Source organism: Sorex araneus, chromosome 4, assembly GCF_027595985.1.
Source record: "Sorex araneus isolate mSorAra2 chromosome 4, mSorAra2.pri, whole genome shotgun sequence".
In the NCBI taxonomy this organism is placed as follows: Eukaryota; Metazoa; Chordata; class Mammalia; order Eulipotyphla; family Soricidae; genus Sorex; species Sorex araneus.
The window spans coordinates 12,687,905-12,707,816 of NC_073305.1; the positions used below are offsets into that span (position 1 = coordinate 12,687,905).

General features: G+C 60.1%; 1 protein-coding gene across 1 annotated transcript in view; it reads left to right on the forward strand.

Moving 5' to 3' along the window:
* ALDH1L1 (aldehyde dehydrogenase 1 family member L1) overlaps window positions 1–19,036 on the forward strand; it is a 54,841-nt gene extending 35,805 nt beyond the window's left edge. Inside the window, exons 13-23 of the mRNA XM_055135152.1 lie at window positions 277–427; window positions 1,115–1,185; window positions 1,598–1,703; window positions 3,509–3,596; window positions 9,139–9,232; window positions 13,573–13,672; window positions 15,191–15,289; window positions 15,418–15,583; window positions 16,121–16,226; window positions 16,546–16,745; window positions 18,705–19,036. Of these exons, the coding sequence (XP_054991127.1) occupies window positions 277–427; window positions 1,115–1,185; window positions 1,598–1,703; window positions 3,509–3,596; window positions 9,139–9,232; window positions 13,573–13,672; window positions 15,191–15,289; window positions 15,418–15,583; window positions 16,121–16,226; window positions 16,546–16,745; window positions 18,705–18,760 (1,237 nt within the window). The 3' untranslated portion in view covers window positions 18,761–19,036. The remainder of the gene's footprint in view (window positions 1–276; window positions 428–1,114; window positions 1,186–1,597; window positions 1,704–3,508; window positions 3,597–9,138; window positions 9,233–13,572; window positions 13,673–15,190; window positions 15,290–15,417; window positions 15,584–16,120; window positions 16,227–16,545; window positions 16,746–18,704) is intronic.
* Window positions 19,037–19,912: the final 876 nt, after the last annotated feature.

A 19,912-nucleotide genomic window follows, 5' to 3' on the forward strand; every position in this document is an offset into this window, starting at 1 on the left:
GCATCTCGGCCTGCGTTGGAAGGGCCGTATGGAGATGAGATGGGGCAGGTGGGGGTCCCAGTGGGCTGTCCAGGGACGAGGAGTCTGAGCGGGGTGTGAAGATGGCGACCCGGAGGCCGAGGGCAGACCCCAAGGTGTGCTGGCCGGGCCACGGCCGCGCGTGCAGAAGCGGCCCGGAGGGGCCAGGTTCCGCTCGGTGGGCCCCTCCCCTGCCTCCCTGCCCCGCCACCTGGCCTGCTGGACAGCCCCGCCCCGCCCCGTCTGCCCCTCGGCCAGGCTGGCAGACCTCATGGAGGAGCACCAGGAGGAGCTGGCCACCATCGAGGCCCTGGACGCCGGCGCCGTCTACACGCTGGCCCTGAAGACCCACGTGGGCATGTCCATCCAGACCTTCCGCTACTTTGCAGGCTGGTGCGACAAGATCCAGGTGGGCCGCCAGGCGGGCAGGGAACCCCCAGGGCAGAGTCACCCCCGGGCCACCGAGTGCTGCCGCTCAGCACTTCAGACCGAGCCAGGGGCGGCTCTGGGCCCTGCGGGCGTGAGGGCTGGGCCGGCCCGACCACTGGCTCGAGGGTCTCACGGGGCCAGTGTGACCGGGAAGCCAGGCTGGGAGACCCACTTCCAGCCCCCCGTGACCGCAGGACAGGGTTTCTGGGCCCCAGCGGTTGTCCAGGGCTGCTCTGGGTTCCTGAGACCCCTCTCTCTTCCCCCTCCCTGCACAGTGCTCATTTCTCCCGGCCCCTACATGACAGCGTTTCTCCTTGGGCTCGAAACCCCTTTGACTCTTTTGCTACTGAGGTTTTCTGTGCCTTCGCAGAGGCCCTGCGCTGGGCGTGCCTCACCCGCGCTGCCCCTCTCTCCACCCCCAGGCACCCAGGGAGGGGACCAGGGCAGAGCCGGGAGGCGGGTGGGGTGATTCCTGAGGTTCCCGTGCCGTGATGGGGCTGCCCTTCCTCAGGGGACCCTCGGCTTCGGGGAGGGGAGGTTGGGGCCTCCCGCCCGCCTGCATCCTGGCCATCAGACTGTTCCTCCCGGGGGCGCAGGCTCGAGGCAGGCCGCCCCCGGGGGAAGGGTGAGCGCCGCCCCACCAACGCCCGGCCCCGTCTCTCTCCAGGGCTCCACCATCCCCATCAACCAGGCCAGACCCAACCGCAACCTCACCCTGACCAGGAAGGAGCCGATTGGGTGAGTCACAGCTCAGGGGAGCACTGTTCAAGGAGCACACCTGTGGGGGGCTCCCAAGCAGTGCCCAGAAACCCCTGACAGCCCCAAGCCAGGTACTCAGGCAACTGGGCAGCTGAATGGTCAGGTTCAGGGGTTCGGCAGCTGCCCCCGGTGCTGCTGGGGTAGAGAGGGGTGTGGTGCTGGGATCGCACTCGGGTCCTCCTGCATGTCGGCATGCACCCCTGAGCCCCGAGCTGCCCCCAGCCCCCCCACACCCCTATTATCAGATTTCTCAAGGAATCTTAGCCAAGCGCTGTCTGCTGGATCCTGCGGGCGCCGTGCCGCTCTCTGGGGTCCGGGCCGCTCCTGGGCGGGACGGAGGGGCCGGCCAGGGGGTCCGGAGTGAGCAGGCACCTTGCTTCTCTCGCGGCAGGGTCTGCGGCATCATCATCCCCTGGAACTACCCCCTGATGATGCTCTCCTGGAAGACGGCCGCCTGCCTGGCCGCGGGGAACACGCTGGTCATCAAGCCTGCTGAGGTGGGCGCCCCCCCCGCAGGGCCAGGGGTGGGGGCTGGGGGTCCCACGGGCAGGTCGGGGGGGGGCGGCAGCGCTCCGCCCCTGAGGGGGGACGGCCCTCAAGGGCCTCAACTGCCTCTTCTCTGCCTCGGGACTAGCCCCCAGCCTGCCTGCCCCAGGCTGCTGGGGACAGAGAGGCGGGCATGCTGGATAGACAGAGGGACATGCTGGACAGACAGGTGGACATGCTGGACAGACAGATGGACATGCTGGGTAGACAGAGGGACATGCTGGACAGACTGATGGACATGCTGGGCAGACAGGTGGACATGCTGGGTAGATAGATGGACATGTTGGACAGACAGAGGGACATGCTGGACAGACTGATGGACATGCTGGGCAGACAGGTGGACATGCTGGACAGAGGGACATGCTGGGCAGACAGAGGGACATGCTGGACAGGCAGATGGACATGCTGAGCAGACAGATGGACATGCTGGGCAGACAGGTGGACATGCTGGACAGACAGATGGACATGCTGGACAGGGTTCCCAGGCACCTCCCACTTTCCCCTGCTTCCAGGAACAACTTGACTCAAAGATATCAACGTCATTAAAAAGCGGCTTTTCTTTCCACCAGTTTTACTGGGACAGACGGACAGAGGGACAGAGGGACAGGGGGACGGGTGTCTGACCGGCTCGCCTGGCGTCTCTTGAGAAATGCCGATCAAGCACAGGGGGCACCGTGAGCTCCCACGCGTGCAGGGACAGGGAGGCCCAGAGCCCGGTCCCCGTGGTTCAGGAAGGGACCACGCCCCCCTCCCCCTGTGCCCCGTCACCCGTGGCCACGCTGTCCTGCCTCCCGGACTCGGGTCTGTTGTATCTGTGGCTTGACTCTCACCCGCTTCCCCGGGCGCCTCTCGCCCAGGCCTGATGGTGTCACTGTGCGCCCGTGGGGCCTTCTCGAAAGGTCCCACATCACGCGAGATCCTAGTTTCCATCTTCAGTTTGTGTGGCCTCCCCATGCCTTCGGGGTCCAGTTGCCTCCTTTCTGATGGCTGAAAAGTGCCTTAGTATGCGTCTGTCCCACCCACCGCGGGGTCCCACAGGTGGACGCATGAAGGGACAGGAACAGGGGTGCCTGGAATAGAGTCCCGGGCGGGGGGATTGCTGATGTGCTTATAGCATTTCCCCGCGTCGGGTTCTAGAGCATTCAGAGATGGGGAAGAAACAATTGTTTGCTCCTTTTTCTCACAGCTGCCTCCTGAGATCAGTTTCCCCCTTCAGCAGGTGTGGGAAAGTTGCTGATACGTCACAGCAATAATCCCTGGAGGGCCCCGACTTGCCCTGCCCTGAGCAGGCCTGGGCTGCCCTAGGACCAGCCCCCACGGCCTGGGCCACAGACCTCCCCTCACTCCTGAGCCTCATCTCACATCATGGGGAAAATTCTCTGGGATCAAAAAGTGCCTCCTCTTCCTCAGAAGAGCAGGAGATGTGTGTGTGGGGGGTCGCCAACAGTGGGGTGTCTGCCCCACCCCCGGAATTGTGCGTGCACCTTGAAACACGCGCCCAGCCTGGGCTCTGAGAAGCTTCCTGCACACGGTGGACAGGGGCAGCCCGGGGTGTGCCCTGCAGGCTTTGGGGGAGCCCGTGAAGGCGTCCACCCTGAGTGGGACAGGGGCCTGGTCTGGGCCCGGCACTGGAGCCCGCCGGCGGGGACTGACTGAGTCAGCCATGGGGGCGAGCAGGCTGGCTGGGTTGACGGTTTGTAAGGCAGAGGGGTCACTTCGGGACCCTGCACCCAACCCTCTTTCCGGCACCCCGCAGGTGACCCCGCTCACAGCCTTGAAGTTCGCAGAGCTGACCCTGAAGGCCGGCATCCCCAAGGGCGTGGTCAACATCGTCCCCGGCTCTGGTAAGAGGGAGGAGGGGGTGCAGGGGGCACCGGGGGTGGGGGCCAGGCTGGACTGTGCCAGGGTCAGAGCAGCATCGCTGTAGGGTGTGTGTCCTGGAGGGGTCAGCTGGGGGGGTCAGGGAAGCCCTCTCCTACATGGAGGGGTCTCGGCTTTTTCCTCCACCAGTGGGAGGGGCTGGGTCCACTTTTAGCACACTGTGTGTTCCAGGACTGGAGCGACAGCACAGCGGGTAGGGCATTGGCCTTGCACAATTGGCCTTGCACAATTGGCCTTGCAGCTGACCTGGGTTCGATTCCTCCATCCCTCTCGGAGAGCCCAGCAAGCTACCGAGAGTCTCCCGCCCGCATGGCAGAGCCTGGCAAGCTCCCCGTGGTGTATTCGATATGCCAGACACAGTAACAACAAGTCTCACCATGGAGACGTTACTGGTGCCCTCTCGAGCAAATCCATGAGCCACGGGGACGACAGTGCTACAGTGCTACTGTGCTATGCATTCCAGGAATAAATCCGCTAATGGGGATTTACCGGCCTTTGGAAGTTTGGGACAGTTTTTCCATAGAGTAGAATTAGAGCGCGTGGTAATTGCTTTTTCAGCATCTTCTGTGGCTAGTTCTCCGGTTAAGTGGGAGAATGCTCCTCTCTTGAGCACACCTTAAAATATATATTAACGTGGCGGGGCGGGGGAGCAGGAGGAAAGGTCAAAGGACTAGAGCCCGGAGCTCCATTCCTGCCACGACATGGCCCCTCACCCAACTGGGTGAAACCCCCAAACAGAATTCAGACAGCGGCACGTCGGCTTTCAGTTGTCCTCATCACGCTTTATGAATATTTCCTGTGGTGGCGTGGGAGGGACTTCCCAGGGGTCCCCTCCCAGGTAAGCTCGGCTAACCAGCCCGGAGGTTCCATGCAAGGGTTCGAGATTACGGTGCTGCTCAGACCCCGTGATGCCAGAGATCACCTGGGCCACCCCAGTGGAGCTTGGGAACCTGCAGGGCTACACCTGGCAATGCCCAGGGGGCTGTGCGGTGCCCGGGATTAAAACAGAGCCAGATTTCACTCAAGGCCTTACCTCAGCCGGGTATTGTTTAGTCCCAGTGTCTCCATTTCAAATCTCCTTCTGATTGTCACAGTATCCGTATGCTTCTTTCTTTCTTTTTTTTTTTTAAGAATTTTATTTTATTGAATCACCATGTGGAAAATTACAATGCTTTCAGGCTTAAGTCTCAGTTATACAATGCTGAAACAACCATGCCTTCACCAGTGCCCATATCCCACCACCAAAAAAAAAAACCAAACCCACACAGTACACCTTCCATCCCACCCCCCCCCCGCACCCCTCCACCTTGTAACTGATAAGTTTCACTTTACTTTCTATTTACTTTGGTTACATTCAATATTTCAACACAAACCTCACTACTATTGTTAGGAGTACCCCACTAGAGTCAGACCTGTTGTGAAGAGAAATGAGGTTTTGGATTTCTGTACTTTAACAAATAAGTCCAGGGATATTTCTTCCAGATACTGGATCATTGCAAGCTTGTAAACCCCATCTATGGGTGTCATAATATGGCGGTCACCACACCCTTTACCCCCGGCAAGGAAAAGGCAAGAGAGAGAAATACCTTTCCCCTCCTGGGCGGGCATGGGGCCGCGGCTTAGTTCTCAGACTGGCGACATTCTGCAAGGAGCTGCCCATGCCGAAAAATTTAGCTGGCGTCTGGAGTCACGCTCGTGCAGCTGCAGAGAGGCCGCACACACATGCGGCCCCCGGGATCACATCTTGGCGTCAGAGTATGCTTCTTTCATCCTTCTTCATCCATGAAGTCTGAGAAAGATGCGATGTGTCCGCAACCCCCTCGACAACAGCGGAAAGCTCCTAGATGTCTTTCTCTGCCCCGTTGCCCGTCCATTCCCTCGTCCCTGAATTTGCCCTTGTCACCCCCTTCTGTGGCTCCCACGTGCTCGGAGCTCCCCCGTGTCTGTTTGTGGTTTAAAGTAAGGAGAGCCCTGCAAGGGCATTGGTCACACGTCCCGCCTTTCCGCGGCACTTGGCCACTGTAAGTGGGTGTGGCCTACCACCTTCCTTCAGCTTCTAGAATTAGTCTCTGCAGACTGTAATTGATCTAGCCTCTCCACTCCCTCAACCTCCAGCTCCTGGAGTCGCTTCCACCCGTTGATGCTCTATGTCTCCTGTGCATAGCACACAGATGGATTTTTCCAACGGAGGCGTCATGGCATTCATGTTACTGTTTCATGTTTACAATGCGACTGTCCCACACCCACCCCTCAAAGGAGCAGTTTCGCCCTCCGCTGCCACCGAATGCCTTCTCCCCTCCCCCGTGGATGCCCCCGCTCTCTGTTCTCTTGGCAGCGTCTCAGGGTTCGCTTCCAATGGCCACTAGCCATTGTCTGTTCCCGTTGCTTCTTTATTTTTTTTTTCTTTTTGGGTCACACCCGGAAATGCACAGGGGTCATTCCTGGCTCATACACTCAGGAATTACCCCTGGTGGTGCTCAGGGGACCATATGGGATGCTGGGATTCGAACCCGGGTCGGCCTCGTGCAAGGCAAACGCCCTCCCCCTGTGCTATCACTCCAGCCCCCCCTGTTGCTTCTTTAAACGCCACATAGGAGTGAGGTCCTCTGGCATTTGTCTTTTCCCTTCTGACTCACTTCACCTAGCGTGACGCCCTCCAGGTCGAAGTTCCATTCAGGTCGAAGCAAAATGCATGATTTCATCTTTTTCTCAGATCTGAGGCGCATTCCACTGGGCCGTATTGCCTTTTTTAAAAATCCACTATCAGATCTTGGCTATGCCGAATATCACTGCAATGAACAGCGAGAAGTGTATATTTTTAGACTCATGTTTTGTCTTCTTGGGGTAGATATCTAGGAGTGGGATCACTGGGCCATAGGGCAGTTCTAGTCTTAATCACTGGAGATGTCTCCAGGCTGTATTCCACGGGGCTGAACCAGAGTTCAGTTCTATCAACAATGAGTGAGGATTCCTTTTCACCCTAACCCCGCCAGCACTGTTTCATGCCCCGCCACCTGACATTCTCACTGGTGTGTGGTCATATCTTATTGTTGTTTGAATTGACTTTGTATGTCTTCTTTGACGAACTACCTATGCAATTCCTGCCCTTATTTTTCCACAGTTGTTTCTTTATTAAGCCTTGTGAGTGTTTCAGATTTCACAGATTTCGTTTAGCCCTTTGCTGGACTTACTGTATACAAATATTTTCTCCCATTTTTGTTTTAGACCTCTTTTTTCCTTCCTTCCTTCCTTCCTTCCTTCCTTCCTTCCTTCCTTCCTTCCTTCCTTCCTTCCTTCCTTCCTTCCTTCCTTCCTTCCTCCCTCCCTCCCTCCCCTCCCTCCCTCCCCCCCTCCCTCCCTCCCTCCCTCCCTCCCTCCCTCCCTCCTTTCTTTCTTTCTTTCTTTCTTTCTTTCTTTCTTTCTTTCTTTCTTTCTTTCTTTCTTTCTTTCTTTCTTTCTTTCTTTCTTTCTTTCTTTCTTGCTTTCTTGCTTTCTTGCTTTCTTTTCTTCTTTCTTTCTTTCTTTCTTTCTTTCTTTCTTTCTTTCTTTCTTTCCTTCCTTCTTTCTTTCTTTCACGTGCAGAGATTTTTAGTTAGACATAATTCCGTTTGTTTATCTTTGCTTTTGTTCTCTTTGCGGGTGGGATTGTATCGTGTCTCACCGAGGTGGATCTAACAGAGAGTTCTGTCTGTTTTCCTTAGTGTGTTTTATGGACCTGGGTCTTTTATACATTTGGTGTTTTTGTTGTTGTTAGTTTTGGTTTTAACCTTCAGTAAGGAAACTATATGTAACACCAAGCTCCGAAACCCGATGTGACAGGGTAACTGGGCCATCGTCGGAGGATGGGCGTGACTGCCAGCCAACAAATTTTAGTCCATTTTTTTAAAATATTTTTTTTAACCTGCAATCCCTGTGAATCACAGAGTTGCAAAATTATTCATGCAAAGTTTCAGGCAAACAATGGTCCGACACCAATTCCTTCCCACGTGTCCACTTCCCTCCACAAGTGTCCCCAGTTTCCCTCCCATACCCCTGTCTCTGTGGCCGGCACTTTCCCCTCCCCTGTTAACCTAGTATTCCCTCCTCTAATTTATCCCTCCAGCCTCAATACTTCAGCAAGTGTTCCCTTCCTTAACTTATCCCCCCAGCTCCAAGCCCCGGCAAGCTTTCTGCTGAAGAACAGTCTTCCTGCCCTTCGTTTCCATTGCCTTTTGGGCTGTGTTGCTCCCTTGTAGACTTTCTCTATACCCCGTGTCTGAGAGAGCTCACTCTGTGTCTGTCCCTCTCCTCCTGACTGACTTCACTGCACATGACGTGCTCCAGATCCATCCAGGTAGTAGCACACTGCATGGCTCTCTCTCCTCTTACTGCCCAGCAGTATTCCACCGTGTTGTGTCCATTTTGAATCAACATGTATGTGTGGTATGAGACAGGTTCTATTTTTTTTTTTGGCCTGCATCTGGTCAGTTTTCCCGCACCATTGGTTGAGGCTGTGTGAGCCTAGCTCACGGGCTGAGTGAGTTGGACCTTTCATTGTCCTGCCTGACCATCTCTACCTTCTCGATAGCACAGTGGGTAGGGCATTTGCCTTGCACGTGGCTGACCCGGGTTTGATTCCTCCGTCCCTCTCGGAGAGCCTGGCAAGCTACTGAGAGTATCCCGCCCGCATGGCAGAGCCTGGCAAGCCACCCGTGGCGTATTTGATATGCCAAAAACAGTCACAACAAGTCTCATAATGAGAGACATTACTGGTGCCCGCTCGAACAAATCGATGAGCAACGAGATGACAGTGACAGTGACAGTTAATTCTCTTCATCTTAATGCTTTTTCACTCTGTATGGGGCAGGGGGGCGCTGGGCCATATCTGGAACTTGGGGGCTGCCCCTGACTCTGCTCAGGGGTCCCTCCCCAGTGGTGCCCAAGAGACTCAGCCATATGCAAGGCCCGTAGCCCATGGACTATTTCTCGGCCCTCACTGTTTATTTTCAAAGTTGCCTTCTTCTTGGATTCTCACAGACTTACGGCTTCTTCCTCAGCGTCAGCTCCGATCTGTCCCAGTCTGTGAAACATTTCAGTCTATGGGCTCTTCTCCCTTTCACGCATTATTTGTATTGTTCTGAGGAGCAGGAGCTTTCAAGATTCTTCAGGTTCTGTGGGCACGCCGTGGCTGACTTGGTTTCTTCCTGGGCTCTCTGTGGGTCGGCGACTGACCTGCAGCCGTCCGGGGCTGTCTGAGTCCCCGGGTCCCTCCTCAGCTGGACCCCAGTCAGAGTGAGGGGGTCCTGCCCGCACCATCGCGGCTTCACTTCCCCGCCTCTTTCAAGGCCCTGTTTCTGGAATCGCCACATCTGAGGCGCGTGGCCCTTTGACAGAGGTTTTGAGGGAACGCAGCTGTGCCCGGGGGGACAGGAGGTCTCAGGACACAGGCCTGCTGCCCAGAGCTCTGGCCTGGTGTCGGGGGGACACAGGGCCTGTTCTGACCGTCTCCTCCTGCTCGCATGACAGGCTCACTGGCCGGCCAGAGACTCCTGGACCACCCAGATGTGCGGAAAATTGGGTTCACAGGCTCCACACAGGTGGGGAAGCACATCATGAAGTGGTAAGTGGGGAGGAGGGGGCGAGGGGAGGGGGAGCGGGAACAGCCTCTCCAGCTGTGGGGGCGCCAGGGGACCCTCGCCTCCAGCCTCCGTGTGTGGGAGCTCCCTGGGGCTGGAGTCTCACCAGCCCTGAGCCAGGCTCTGCGAGGGCCCAGCCCGCATTTGGCGAGGCCGCTGGCCTGCGGTGCAGAGCTGGCTGGGGCAGCCCGGACGCAGCCTCGCGGGACCCAGGGTCACGGGCCGCTCAGGGTTGCTGGGCACTGGGAAGAGCTGCTAAAGAGTCGAGTCTCCTGGGCTGCCAACATCAGACACACCCCAGGTGTGGAAAACACAGTGTTAAGCCCGGGACTGTGGTTTCCCGAGTGGCGAGACGGACAGAGACACAAACACGATAATGCAAAAGCTGTAGGAGTTTTATTCTAGTACGCACCCACAGGGGCTGGAGCGATAGCATAGCGGTTGGGCGTTCGCCTTTCACGCGGCCGACCCGAGTTCGATTCCTCCACCCCTCTCGGAGAGCCCGGCAAACTACCAAGAGTATCTTGCCCACACAGCAGAGCCTGGCAAGCTACCCGTGTGTATTGGATATGCCAAAGACAGTAACAATAAGTCTCTCAATGAGAGACGTTACTGGGGCCCGCTCGAACAAATCGATGAGCAACGGGATGACAGTGACAATGACTTACCCACAGAGTGGTCTCTTGCTAGTGACCCCGACTCCCAAGTGCAAGCAGTTCATAGAGGGTTTGATTACATAAGCAGAACATGCCTTATTGTTTTCAGAAAAATCTGACTTCGTGGCTAAACAGAGGTGTTTTGGCAAGTGTGTAGGGTATGTGTTGGGCTCTGATAGGCTGTGGTTGCTGGGTACATTCTTTACGGTTTCTGGCACATTGTGATTGATTTTGCCCACTTGTTGGGCCCAGGAACATTTGTGGGGGCGGGGTGTGGGGGTCACACTTGCTAGTTACACCTTGTTCCATTGCTGGGAAACTGAATCTACGTTAGTTCCTGTAACTGCGCCTGTAACTGAGGCTAGCTGATTTTGCTGATTCTGCCGCCGGTCATGGCGTCAGTTTTGCCCTTACAGTAATACCCGAATCAAGCACTGAGACAGATGGAAGTAATGCCGTGACTCGCTGAGTTCTGTGAGGTGTGCTTGAATGGACGCCGATGGGCCCTTTTCCCGCCTCTTCCAACACGGCGAGTGGGAAGTAGTTGTCACGATGCCCGCGGCTGGCCTTTGAGGCTGTCGTCCTACTTCTCCCGGAGGCCACCGCTGCCTCGGTCTCCCCGAATCCTCACATGTCAGCCTCACACCAACTGGGATCGTTTTTCAGACTGGGAGGTCCGTCGATGACACAACCAGGGCCACGCCATGAGCTTCCCAGGCCTCGGTTTCCCCACCAGTTTACGGAAGGGTGTGTGGCTGGCTCTGGGGGTCTGGTCTGTGAAGCTGATGAGTTTGGAGAGGCGGGGAGGCTCGACCAAGATGGCCCTGTCCGGCTGCAGCAGAATTTCCCAGGGTGGGTTTTAGGAAACTTCTCTGATTCCCTCTAGAGACGTTAGGGGACTAGAGTACAGTGGGTAGGGCGTTTGCTTTGCACGCGGCCGATCTGGGTTCGATTCCTCCGCCCCTCTCGGAGAGCCCGGCAAGCTACAGAGAGTATCCCAGGCAGAGCCTGGCAAGCTCCCTGTGGCGTATTCAATATGCCAAAAACAGTCACAACCAGTCTCACCATGGAGACGTTACTGGTGCCCGCTCGAGCAAATCGACGAGCAACAGGGTGACAGTGACAGTGACAGTGCAGTGATAACACAGTGGGAAGGCGTTTGCCTCGCACACGGCTGACCAGGATTTAATCCTCAGCTTCCCATCTGGTCCCCGGAGTCCTCCGGGAGCGAGCCCTGAGCACCACCGTGTGTGGCCCAAACACACAAACCCCAAATGGAGACATGAGGACGCCTCCTTTATTTCTGCCCCAGAGGTCATGTATGTGAGGTCAGGCTGTACCTGAGAGCACCTCAGGAGAAAGCCTTCTCATGTGTTAAAGCTGCGTCTCCCCACTGAGCTCCTGGGCAGAACCAGGGTCTTTCTCTCAAAGACCCTCTGGCCCCCCTGAACGCTCAGAGGCCCCTGAGATGGGTTCTCCACCCTCGATCCCACACGCGTCTTCCATGAGCCAGCCCAGGGCAACCCTCTGCCCAAATAGGGGCCACGTTTGAGCAGGCCTGTAACTTTCCATAAAAAAATTCTCTGGGTCAGGAGCCACAGTGTGACTGGTAGAATTATTTTTTAAAATTATTATTATTATTATTATTATTATTATTATTATTATTTGGTCAGCATATTACTCGGCAATGGGTAACATTGGCCCACGGGGGTAAAGGAGGGGCTTTATTGCAGGTCAGTCTCCATGGAGACGGGATTGGGGGTCAGACCAAGAGCTCCTGGCGTGGGCCCAGTGGGATCTTTGCGAGGTTTGGGTCTCAGGGTGGGCTGGATAAATAAGGGGAGAGGGTGAGTTAGAGAAAACTGACGGGTGGACTTGACTTTGGCCAGGATAAGGCAAATCACCTGGATCTTTTGCTGGGGCACTGCGTACACACCAGTGCAGAAGGACTTCTAGCTCCTTGGCAGAATCTGGCCGCTTGTAGGACAATGTTCTAATAGCCACACAGGTGCTTTCGCTCTGGAAAACAATTTGGGGAGGGAGTAGAATTTTTTTTTTTTTTGCTTTCTGGGTCACACCCAGCGATGCACAGGGGTTACTCCTGGCTCTGCACTCAGGAATTACCCCTGGCAGTGCTCAAGGGACCGTATGGGATGCTGGGAATCAAACCCAGGTCAGCCGCGTGCAAGGCAAATGCCCTACCCACTGTGCTATCGCTCCAGCCCCTAAAATGTTATTTTTGTCTAAACCAGTTTTGGTTTCTTTCATTCGGTTGGTTGGGTTTTTGGGGCGCGCGTGTGTGTGTGTGTGTGTGTGTGTGTGACACTTGGCTGGTGGTGCTCAGGGCTCACTCCTGGCTGTGCACCCAGGGATCACTCCTGGGAGTGCTCAGGGGGCCTTCTGGGGTGCCAGGAGTTGAACCTGAGTGGGCCTCATGCAGGACCATCTCTGTACCCTTGTCCCCCTGCTCCAGCGCCCACACCAGCTTCAGTGGTTCTGATCTATGGTTCCAACTCGAGGCTGATGTCGCCTGTGAGTTGGTGTCATGGGCAGCTCTGGTTCATCTGGAGGGTCCTGGGACCCGGCACAGAGCCAGCCTATGGTGCTGGACAGAGGGCAGGATGGACAGATGGACGGATGGGGAGATGATGGTGGAGGGAGGCAGGTGGCACCGGGCAATAGTCCTGGTGGCTCGTCAAGGCTGGAGAGACAGGCAGGAGCGGCTGCCTCGTCCTCCATGGCGAGCCGGTGATGGTCACCTCCGAGTGCACGTGCCCCAGCTCCAGGGTGAGACTCCAGAATCAGCAGCTCCGGGGAAGGAGGCTTGGGGGTGGGAGGCTTCCTGGCTTGGCGGCCGCCCTCGGTGAGCGGCCCAGGCTGGCCGCAGAGGTGCACCAGCTTCTCCCTGCGGGGTCACTTCCGGCCCAGGCCACTCCTGTGTTTTCTGACCTCGCCCACCGAGTGTCCATCTGAGGACAGAGTCAGCACATTAGTTCCATGTCCACAGAAGCCGCCGGTGCCCCAGCGTCTCTGCCTGTACCCCGGGACCTCAAGGGGCTTAACCCCTACAGTGCTGCTGTTCCCCCACCTCCACCGGGGGCAGGTTCTGTGGGTGACTTTCTGCCTGCTGGGCGGCAGGGGTCAGCTGGGACAGCGAGAACAGCACGTGGCGTGGTCAGATGGGAATGGCCTGTGACTTGCACGGTGTCTGGGTGGTCAGGGCAGCCCCCGAAGAAGGGGATGTGGGAGCAGAGTCCTGCAGGAGTGAGGGGTGACCTGCAGGGACACAGGAAGGAGGGGTGGCCTGGAAAGGGGCGGTGTTAGCAAGCAGTGGGCACGGTGCTGGGTGGAGAAGGGCGGGGGGGAGGGGAGAGAGTGGGCGAGTGGAGGGGGAGAGTGGGCGAGTGGGGTGGGAGAGGGCGAGGGGAGGGTGGGCCAGTGGGGTGGGAGAGGGGGAGGGGAGAGTGGGCCAGTGGGGTGGGAGGGGGAGGGGAGAGTGAGCCAGTGGGGTGGGAGGGGGGAGGGGATGGTGGACCAGTGGGGTGGGAGAGGTGCCAGGCCTGGCCTCAGCCCCTGGCGGCCCTCTGCCTGCTGTCCTGGGGCGAGCGCGTGTGGCCCCCAGGGCCCCTGTTTCCGAGACCCCCAGCCCCCACCCCCTGTCCTTCCAGCTGTGCCCTGAGTAACCTGAAGAAGGTCTCCCTGGAGCTGGGCGGGAAGTCGCCCCTCATCATCTTCGCCGACTGCGACCTCAGCAAGGCCGTGCAGATGGTGAGGGCCGGCGGGGGCCGGGCGCGGTGGACAGGGCCCTCCCAAGCCACAGGCACATGCAGCCTTGGACCGGCTTAGACCCCAGAGTCACACAGCAAGCTTAGACCGGCAGGGAGGGACCTCGGGGACAGAACGGTGCGTCCTCCAAAGCACGCCTCGTAGTGAGAGTTTACTCCGGAGGGTGCGAGTCACCAGGGAGACCCTCCACGAGTCAGTCGGAAGCGGACGGGGGATGGCGACGAGAAAAAGGAAAACCGAACCCCAGGGCATGGGGGAAGCCCTGCTGTCAGCAAATGCAGACATATGTGCGCACATGTGTATACACACATACAAAGACACACAAACACAACCACACACATGTGCATGCACACACACAACCACACACAACCACGTACACACAGAGCACGTACTCGTACACACATACACAACCACACACACATGCGTGCACACACACATGCATGCACACACAATCACACACATACACAAACACACACAAACACACACACATACACACACGGGGTGGGGTCGCAGTTAGGGGAGCCGTGGGGAATCACTGCGTCTCTCGGCGCCTCTGTGCAGTGGCCACGGCCATGCCGCCCTCTGCTGTGAGTCTTGACCCGATGCCCTCCAGAGGCTGAAGCTGGGTAGCCAGGGCAGGTGACCCACACGGGGACGTCAGTGTCATGCATCGTAGTGCCCCGGGCCCCCACTAAGTCCACGTTCACCCCGTGCCTCAGATTGCCCACCCATCCAGGCCCCGCTGAGCTTGGGGATGAGGGGCCCCCAGTGTATGTGATGGGGGGTGACCTCGGGGGGGAGCAGTGAGACAGGCCCTCCTGCCCTCGACCCCCCGAGGCAACCCCCAGGTGTGGGCGCCAGGGCTGAGCCCCCAGCTGCTGGGCAGGGCAGAGCGGCCCGCACCCCGACCCTCCCCGACCACCGGCCCCCAGAGCCTCTGAGGACACTGCTGGACTCCCGCCAGGAAGGCACTGGGCAGGGGTCAGCCACACCCTGTGCCACCTGTGCCCACCCTGTGCCACCTGTGCCTGCCCTGTGCCACCTGTGCCTGCCCTATGCCACCCGTGCCTGCCCTGTGCTACCTGTGCCTGCCCTATGCCACCTGTGCCCACCCCAAGCCACCCGTGCCCACCCTGTGCCTGCCCTGTGCCACCTGTGCCCGCCCATGCCCTTCCGTGCCATGCCGTGTCCCCCACGTCCCCCGAGTCCCCGAGTGTGGGCTCCCCAGGCTCACTCTGCGTCCTCCCTTGTGTCCTCCACCCTGCGGCGTGGACACTGGCCTGTTCCCTGCAGCAGGGCCCGGCTGCGGCTCTCACCCTTCTGCTGCCCTCAGCCTCAGCGTCCCAGCCCCGCACTGTCCCCGCTCGCCTCTCCTTCGGGGTGACTGACGGGGCTGGCGTGTGTGTTCCCAGCGCACTGTGCCGGGGCCTGGGGGGAGGGTGCTGGACCCCCCTCTCCCCCAACTCAGCGCTCATGCCACGCTCCCTCCCTTACCCCCAGGGCATGAGCTCGGTCTTCTTCAACAAGGGGGAGAACTGCATCGCGGCCGGCCGGCTCTTCGTGGAGAACGCCATTCACGACCAGTTCGTGCAGAGGGTGGTGCGTCCCCAGGGAGGGGCACTGCAGGGTCCCTGCAGGGCTGCTGGGGTGGGGGGAGGGGCAGGAGACGTCCCCCCGCCCCGGGACAGCCTGAACCTGGTCCAGGCCCCTTGGCGTGCTTCCCGCAGGTGGAGGAGGTGGGCAAGATGAAGATCGGGAACCCCCTGGACCGGGACACGAACCACGGGCCGCAGAACCACCGCGCCCACCTGCGGAAGCTGCTGGACTACTGCCAGCGCGGGGTGCAGGAGGGAGCCACGCTGGTGTGCGGGGGCAAGCAGGTCCCGAGGCCAGGTCCGTACGCCACAGCTCCCACCCTGTGCTGGGGGGGGGGGGGGTAAACAGAGGCAGGAGGGCCTCTGGACGCTGCTTCCCTGCCCAGATCTAACCGGAGGGCTGGGCGCCTCTCCGGGTCAGCCTGACCGCAGGCCGCTTTGGGGGCCCGAGTCTGTCCTGGGTCTGGGGGAGCTTCTCACAGACAGGCCCCCCGAGGTCTCTCTGTCTCCTTCCTCGGCTAGAGTCACCAGCTCCCTGCACCCACTGTCACCGTCACAGAGGCCCGGCCGGCAGCTGAGCCGCGCCCCCCACACCTGCCCCTTCTTTGTGCCGTGGTGCCTTGTGCGCGTGAGGCCTCGGGCTCCGTCCTCAACACCCCCTGCTTGCCCCCCCAGCCCCCAAATAAACTAGAAAAGCCCAGATCCTCCTCAGCCCCACCTCCTGGGCCAGCCCCTCCGCCCGTCTTACCAGCATCCCCCTCAGTGAGAAGGTCGGGTGCATCTTGTGGGACGCCCCGGGATCCCCCACGGAGCGTGGCACCCCTCCCTCCTGCAGGCTTCTTCTTCGAGCCCACGGTGTTCACCGACGTGCAGGACCACATGTTCATCGCCAGGGAGGAGTCCTTCGGGCCCGTCATGATCATCTCTCGGTTTGACGACGGGTAGGAAGTTCCCGCTCGCCTCCTCCTGCCCCCCTGCCTGGGGGCCTCACTTTAGTCTGGGGGAGGGGTCAGAGGGTGGGAACAGGAGCCTCCACCTCCTCCCTCCCCTCCTCCTCCTCTTCCTCCTCCTCCTCCTCCTCCTCCTCCTCCTCCCCCTCCTCCTCCTATGTCCCCGCTGCCCCCATTCTCCCACCCTGCCAGGGCCCCCCCACCTGTCTCTCCCCGAGGACCCCCTATGGCAGGAACATAGAAGGGTCTGGCGTCCCCCTGGAGGGTCCAGGCCCACCCCCTGGAGCGCTTCCTCCTGGTGTCCCCGCAGTGACGTGGACACGGTGCTGTCTCGGGCCAATGCCACGGAGTTCGGCCTGGCCTCTGGGGTCTTCACGCGGGACCTCAGCAAGGCCCTGTACGTCAGCGACAAGCTGGAGGCGGGCACGGTGTTCGTGAACACGTACAACAAGACGGACGTGGCCGCGCCCTTCGGGGGCTTCAAGCAGTCTGGCTTCGGCAAAGACTTGGGTAAGCCCCGCCAGGGGGCACACGAGCATTCCAAATCTCGGGGGTCCCCTGGGGGGGGGTCTTCCAGACCCCTCAAGCCCCTGGCCCTGGCAAAGGCTCCAGCTTTGATCTTGATGCTGGACCAGAGCGCTGGTGTGGGCGGGGCGGGAGGGCAGGGGGGTCTGGCCAGGACTCAGCACAGGAAGCCCCGGGGCCCGTGTCCCATGGCACTGAGAATGGGCACTGCGGGCATGTGCTATGGATGGGTGCCATGGGTGGGTGTTGTGAATGGGTGCTGTGGGTGGATGGGTGGTGTGGGTGGGTGCTCTGGATGGGTGCCATGGATGGGTGCTGTGGGTGGGTGCTGTGGATGGGTGCTGTGGGTGGGTGCCATTGGTGGGTGCCGTGGATGGGTGCTATAGGTGGGTGCTGTGGATGGCTGGTGTGGATGGGTGCTGTAGGTGGGTGCTGTGGATGGCTGGTGTGGATGGGTGCTGTGGGTGGGTGCCATGGGTGGGTGCCGTGGATGGCTGGTGTGAATGGGTGCTGAGGGTGGGTGCTCTGGATGGGTTCCTTGGATGGGTGCCGTGGGTGGGTGCTCTGGATGGGTGCCGTGGGTGAGTGCTGTGGGTGGGTGCTGTGGATAGGTGCTATGGGTGGGTGCCGTAGGTGGGTGCTGTGAATGGGTGCTATAGGTGGGTGCCATGGGTGGGTGCCATGGGTGGGTGGTGTGGATGGGTGCTGTGAGTAGGTGCTGTGGGTGGGTGCTGTGAATGGGTGCTATAGGTGGGTGCCATGGGTGGGTGCCGTGGGTGGGTGGTGTGGATGGGTGCTGTGAGTAGGTGCTGTGGGTGGGTGCTGTGAATGGGTGCTATAGGTGGGTGCCATGGGTGGGTGCCGTGGGTGGGTGCTGTGAGTGGGCGCCGGGGTAGGGGCTATCCTAGCATAGCGACCTCACCCAGGCATGCAGGCTGCCAGGAAGTGGGGTTCGGGCTCCTCTCTCTCTGCCGGGGCTGCCCTGAGACTTGGGACGGGTCTGACCCCCCACATACCCAGCAAGTGGGGGTCCCTGCCCTGAGACAGACATGGCTGGGCGAGGAGCTGCAGCTCCCCAGAAACCTCCAGAACTCCCGCCCAGCCCAGGGTCCTCAGGAAGGGAGAAGCAGGGTCTGCCCCGTTGCCCCCACCCCACCTTCCAACCCCTGTGAGAAGCGCCGCAGCTGCGCGCACAGTGCAGGGAGAGGTGTGTGTGCACTCTTGCACACGCCTGTGCACACAGGTACCACCTGCACATATGTACCACAGGCACTCATGCACACATGCAGGAACATGTCCACTCCTGTCCTTCCGCCTTGGCGGCTCTCCGTGAGGAGGACCGGGCCCCAGGCTCTGACCTCCGGCACGCAGGGCTCTGCCCGGGTCCCGTCGCCTCTCCCCTGCCACCAGCCCTGCAGGGCCACGGAGTCAGAAGCAGAGCAGCCCCCAGCACAGCGCAGAGCCCACGGTGCCTGGGGCCAGCCTTAGCAAGCGGCTGAGACCCCCGGGGCTGGCCTTGGAGCCGCACATACCAGCCCTACACGTCCCCTCTCGCTCTCCCCTCATGGCTGGACTCAGCCTGGGTGTGGGGGGGGGGTGAGCATCGATGGGGAGAGCCAACGGGCTGGCACAGAGGTCAGCAAGAGGGCACCGGCAGTGCCCGTGGGCTCAGGGACTGCCCTCCCTGGACAGGAGGGGGTGGCAGAGTGGAAGCTTCCAGAAAGCTGGTCCCAGGGTGGGTCTAGATTCTTCCCTTGCCAGCATCCTGCTCTCCTGCCCCCACCGTTGGCGCCCGCTGCCCACTGGCCTCCGGGTCACTGGTCACTGGTGCTGAGCCTGGGCTGGGCCCGCAGGGCCGTTGCGGGGTGCGGTGGGCTCAGAGGGGAGCGCGGGGCTCACGGCAGGGCTGCTGTGGGAGTCGCGGTGGCCACCGGCTGCTTGCAGGGGAGGCGGCCCTGAACGAGTACCTGAAGATCAAGACGGTCACCTTCGAGTACTGAGGAGCGGCCCAGGGCGGCCCAAGAGGAAGCCGCGTGCCTGCCCACCGGACCCTTCTGGACCCACTCGGCAGTGCCTGGGGACAAGGGAGCCCTGCTGCCCACCCCTGTCCCCCCACCCTGACCCTGTCCACCCCCACCCTGCCCTCGTCCCTCCCCATCCTGTCACTGGCCCCCATCTGCCCCCCCACCCTGCCCTGCCCCTCCCTGTCCAGTCAGAGAAGCCCCGGGCTCCATGTTCAGTGGCCGCGGGGTGAATAAAGGTCCTGAAGGGCAGCAGCTCCCCCGTGTCCACGTGTGTGTCCTGGGTGTCTCGCGGGTCCCCTGGAAGTCAGAGAGGGCGTCCGCATCTCTGGGAGCACCCGGCACCCTGGGAGAGACGAAGAGTGAGAAACGGGGCGGCGTGGCAGCTAAGTGCAGTTAGGGGTGCAAGAGTCCGTGGGGTCACCTCTGAGGGAGGAAGCACAAGTGGGAGCCTCAGACGCTGGCACGGGCTGGCAGCCCCCCCCACCCATGCCCTCCCCGCCCCCTGCAGCCAGGGCCCATGAGGTGGAGCCGTGAGACCAGCCATGCCCCTGGCCACGCCCCTGTTCCTGCCCCTGCCCCAGGCCCCGCCCCCACCCTGCTCCTCACATCTCCCCCAACCCGCTGTCCAGCATCTGGACTCCGGCTGGCCTCGGGGCCCGGCTCTGCAGCTCGAAGCAGCCGATTCCCGGCTGGTGTCTCAGCTCCAAGCTGTCACCTGGGTCCTCCGTGTTGTACTTCTCTGTGAATCCGCTTGGCCTGGTGATCTCCCTCTTCCTCTGTCTGTCTGTCTGTCTTTCTGTCTCTCTCTGTCTTTCTGTCTGTCTCTCTGTCTCTCTTCTGTCTTTCTGTCTGTCTATCTCTCTGTCTCTCTCTGTCTCTGTCTCTGTCTCTCTCTCTCCTGGACCCTCTCGCCCTGTAGGAGCGTACCCTTCTACCCCCTACTGCAGAGGCCTCAACCCTACAACCTCCTTTTTCCTGCTGTTGCCTCAGTTTACCCCTCTCGACACACTGTTCTTGGCATTCCCACCCTCCACCCTTGCCTGGCACTGACCCTCTGGCTGCACAGCAATGTAGGGTCCCCTCCTCCTTCTGGGGGCCCCCAGCCATGCTGGAGGTGTCTCAGTGGGG